Source organism: Phaethon lepturus, unplaced genomic scaffold (genome assembly GCF_000687285.1).
Source record: "Phaethon lepturus isolate BGI_N335 unplaced genomic scaffold, ASM68728v1 scaffold24948, whole genome shotgun sequence".
NCBI classification, from domain to species: Eukaryota; Metazoa; Chordata; class Aves; order Phaethontiformes; family Phaethontidae; genus Phaethon; species Phaethon lepturus.
This window is the reverse complement of record NW_010558651.1, coordinates 11,849-15,476: the sequence shown is the minus strand read 5'-3', so window position 1 is coordinate 15,476 and position 3,628 is coordinate 11,849. Positions and strand designations below refer to the sequence as shown.

The 3,628-nt window shown below is 44.2% G+C and overlaps 1 protein-coding gene across 1 annotated transcript in view; it reads right to left on the bottom strand.

The window, feature by feature from the left end:
- Nucleotides 1–220: 220 nt before the first annotated feature.
- Nucleotides 221–3,628, bottom strand: part of CD180 (CD180 molecule) — a 5,374-nt gene continuing 1,966 nt past the window's right edge. Inside the window, exons 2-3 of the mRNA XM_010293139.1 lie at nucleotides 2,620–2,786; nucleotides 221–1,949 (exon numbers count right to left, since the gene is read on the bottom strand). Of these exons, the coding sequence (XP_010291441.1) occupies nucleotides 221–1,949; nucleotides 2,620–2,786 (1,896 nt within the window). The remainder of the gene's footprint in view (nucleotides 1,950–2,619; nucleotides 2,787–3,628) is intronic.

Here is a 3,628-nt window from a genome sequence, read left to right as displayed (position 1 = left end):
GGTCTTCTCTAGAAAAGAAGTTATTCATTTTCAAGGCTCAGGTCATAGTTTATTTTTCCAGTTCTCAAACAACATTTTTTCATTATTTTTCTAAAAGTTTTAATACAAATGGAAAGGGTATTAGAAAAGTTAAGAAAATATAGGTCACCAAAAAAAACAGTAAGTTGTCTTTCATCATAACACAATTGCTGTACATCTTTTCTATATCTCCATCATAAACTTATATTTGCTGGTAATTTCGCTTGAAATAATGAGCACCCCAAATGAAGAAGGCAACACAGGATAAAATAGCCAGGACAGCTGCAATGATTCCTTTTTTTTTTTTGATCCCACAGGAGAGTGAGATGGTGGCCAGCTCAACCCCAGCTAACTGTTTGGGTTCAGAGCATGTTGTTCCTTCAGGGTCTTCAATTTTATCCAGATTCTGCTTGTACCAGGTGATTAAACCAATATTGGAGCAGGTGCAGTCCAGAGGGTTGTAACTTAAATTGATTATGCAGTGGCCAGCTAGGGACACTAGCTTGTCACGTGGTACAATACGGATCCTGTTGTGGGCAAAATTGAGATAGATGCTCTTGAGGTTTGAAAATGCCTCTGTGCTGAATGCAGTAAGTTTGTTGTGGCTCAGATCAACATGGCGTAACTTCTTGAGGTTCTGAAATGCTTGGCTGCCTATTGCTCTCAGTTCACAGGATGATAAAATTAGCATCTCTAAACTGGACAACTCTTGGAACAGTTTGTCCTTTGGCATGATCCCCAACTCAAAGTTATTTTGACTAAGGTCCAAGAGCATCAGGTTTTCCAGGCCTTGAAAGAGATGCTGAATGCTAGTATTAATGTGGGAGGAGGAAAGATTCAGCACTTGCAAGTGATGCAAATTTCGGAAAGGACCCTGTGAAGCATTGATATGAAGAGGAGTGAAAGCTAGGTCCAGCAGCTCCAGGTTAGCACCATCCTTCAGGAACACATCTTGGAGGTGGAGCCTTATGTTGCGGCTTAGATTCAGGTACCGAAGACTGCTCAGACCGCTCAGTGCTTTGTTACAGCAGTCAGGGCTTTCAATACGACTCTTACTTAGATCAAGATGTTGAAGCTTTGCCAGTTTCTCCAAGCAGCCAGAGCCCAGCTGCAGGGTCTGCAAGTTCCCCTTGATGTAGAGGCGGGTGAGGGAGGGGAAGGCGTCCGAGCTGATGTTGCAGAGATGCTCAAAGGAGTTCGCGTTTAGAACTAACTCCACTAACGAGCTCATGCCGCTGATGCCGGGGGGCAATGCGCTGATGTGAGTTTGAGTTAGGTCCAGTTTTTGGAGCCTGGTCAAGCACTGAAACGTGTCGGTGTTTAGGTTTCTGAAGTGCCGTAGCTGCAGATAGAGATCCTTGACAGAGATATTACAGAGGCCTTGTAAAACATTTGGGCTTATGTAGGGCTCCTTTTCCACACCGTGAAAAGTTCCCAGCCAAAGGGTCTGGGCTGTGGAGTTCTGTATCCCTGCCAGCACCCCAGGGATGTCAGCGCAGCCCCCAAAGTCTAAACTGTAGAAATGGGACTGGAAAGCTCCAGGTTCAATGTATATAATGTCATTGCCTTTAAAGATGAGAGTTATGTTGCTGGTCTTCTGCAGAACATGGACATCTTCTGCTGTGATTGCTCTTATGTTGTTCATTTGAAAGTCAAGGTATTTGAGGTTTTGAGTGGGAAAGTTGGGAGGAAGCTGCAGCGAAGAGATGTGGTTGCTGCCCAAGATGAGTGTATCTAAGCTGTCCAGATTTGCCATTGGAATAAAGGACATACTGGTTATTCCTGTCTGCGTTAAGACAAGCTGCTTCAGGGACTGTGGGCCAGCGAATGCTGTGTCAGACAGGAACATGAGCAGGTTTCCCGTCAGCACGATTGTCTTCAGCTGCTTGTTGCTGTGAAAGGCACCATCGTACACCCAGTTGATCTGACACCTTGAGAAAGCAACAGAAACCGTCGTCAGCGGCCTGTCTCGCAAAACTCTCCCAGTATACATGGCAACCCAAACTGCACTTCATGTATCTAAGAACTCATGGTCAGTTGCCTTCACCAGGATAAAAGTGTCTGTCTTCTCCAGTGACCCTTGTCTAGTATTTGTAAGCTCACATTGAAATACAGGATCCTGGTGAGAAGAAAAACCTGCCCTGAAATGAAGTGTTTGGAAGTGTTCGGAAGCATTTGTTGAAGTCAGGGAGAAGTGAGGTTTTAGCGTCCAGCTTACTAAAATGAAAATCTCTTTTCTTATAGAAAAAGCTGGGCATTTACAAGGACCAAACCTTCCTTTCCCCAGGGTTTAGGGAGCAATCTCTTTTTAAAAAATGAATTAAAAAATTGGCTTAGTGACTTTGCTGTCACTAGCAGCAGTCATATGTGGAAAACGGCTATTTCACCTACTGTTCTGCAAATGATTTTCACCAGAGGAGAAGCCTAAATACTGCCCAAATGTATCAATCTCTGCTTAGCAAAATACTTCACAGCTGTCTGCAAGTGCTACGGGTTGTTTCCCTGTGAAGGCAGGGAGATGCTGCTCTGGTGTGCTCCAGAAGCTGGCTTTGGGCAGAGGGTTTGGCCATGATGTGTAGAAGTGAGGACACTCTCCCGTACCTTGTTAAGTCCAAGTGCAGAAGAGACTTCAGCTCAGAGAAGGTTGAATTCTGGAGGGAAGGGAGTACGTTGAAGCTGAAGTCGAGGATTTCGGCTGTGACCGGCAGTTTTTCAGGAATCTCTCTCAGTCCTAAACCTTCACAGCTATAGCTCTTATTTACTGTAATCTGTGGAAAATACATAGTGAAACTGCAAGAGGTATGTACTCCAAATATAAATAGGAAACTATGGCACTTCAAAAAAAAAAAAAACAAAAAACAAAAACAAACAGAATTTTGTATTATCTAAAATCAGAGCAGCCAGAACCCTAGGAAGCCTTAGCACAGGCTTGCAATGCACAACCCTGGGGTTTTGTGGAGTGTGTTTTTAAAACAAATGCCTTGAATCTCTCTTGTACTAATTTGAAGTGTGTCTCATCTGTAGTACTTTCTTGTTGAAGTTAGCGCATCTGAGGATTTTCTACTCTTCTGGATGAATTATTAATCCCTAAGAAAGAATCCCCACAAGGCAGTTCTAAATTCTGAATTTCATCAGCCTTGTAACAAAGCTTATTCTGAGAAGTCTTAGGAAAACCTTGCAGAGAGGAGGTAAAAAAGAGCAGATCTGGGAATGTTTCTAGAAGGAACGTGTCCAGATTAATTGGATCTGAACTGCAGTTACACGCTGCAGCGAGAGGATGGTGGGAAGGTTTAGCTCAGGCTAGACAAAGATCATACCTGATAACGCTGAGTCTTTAAAATTTCTGTGAAGGCTTTTCAGTTTAACTGAAAATAAATCGATCTATTACATAGAGAAGTCCACTCTGTGGATACCAGCGAAATTCATTAAACGTGCTTGACCTGCCCGTTACATGGTGATTGCACAAAAGTCAACCAGCGCCTGGGACTAGAATAGTCCCGGAATAGCTGGAACACCCTGCCGCAGCCGCTCGGGGCGGTGGAGATGCTCAGAGCATCGCCCTTGTCCCAGCTGCCAAGCGGTGATGGGGAGCCTGGGCGCAGCCAGCACA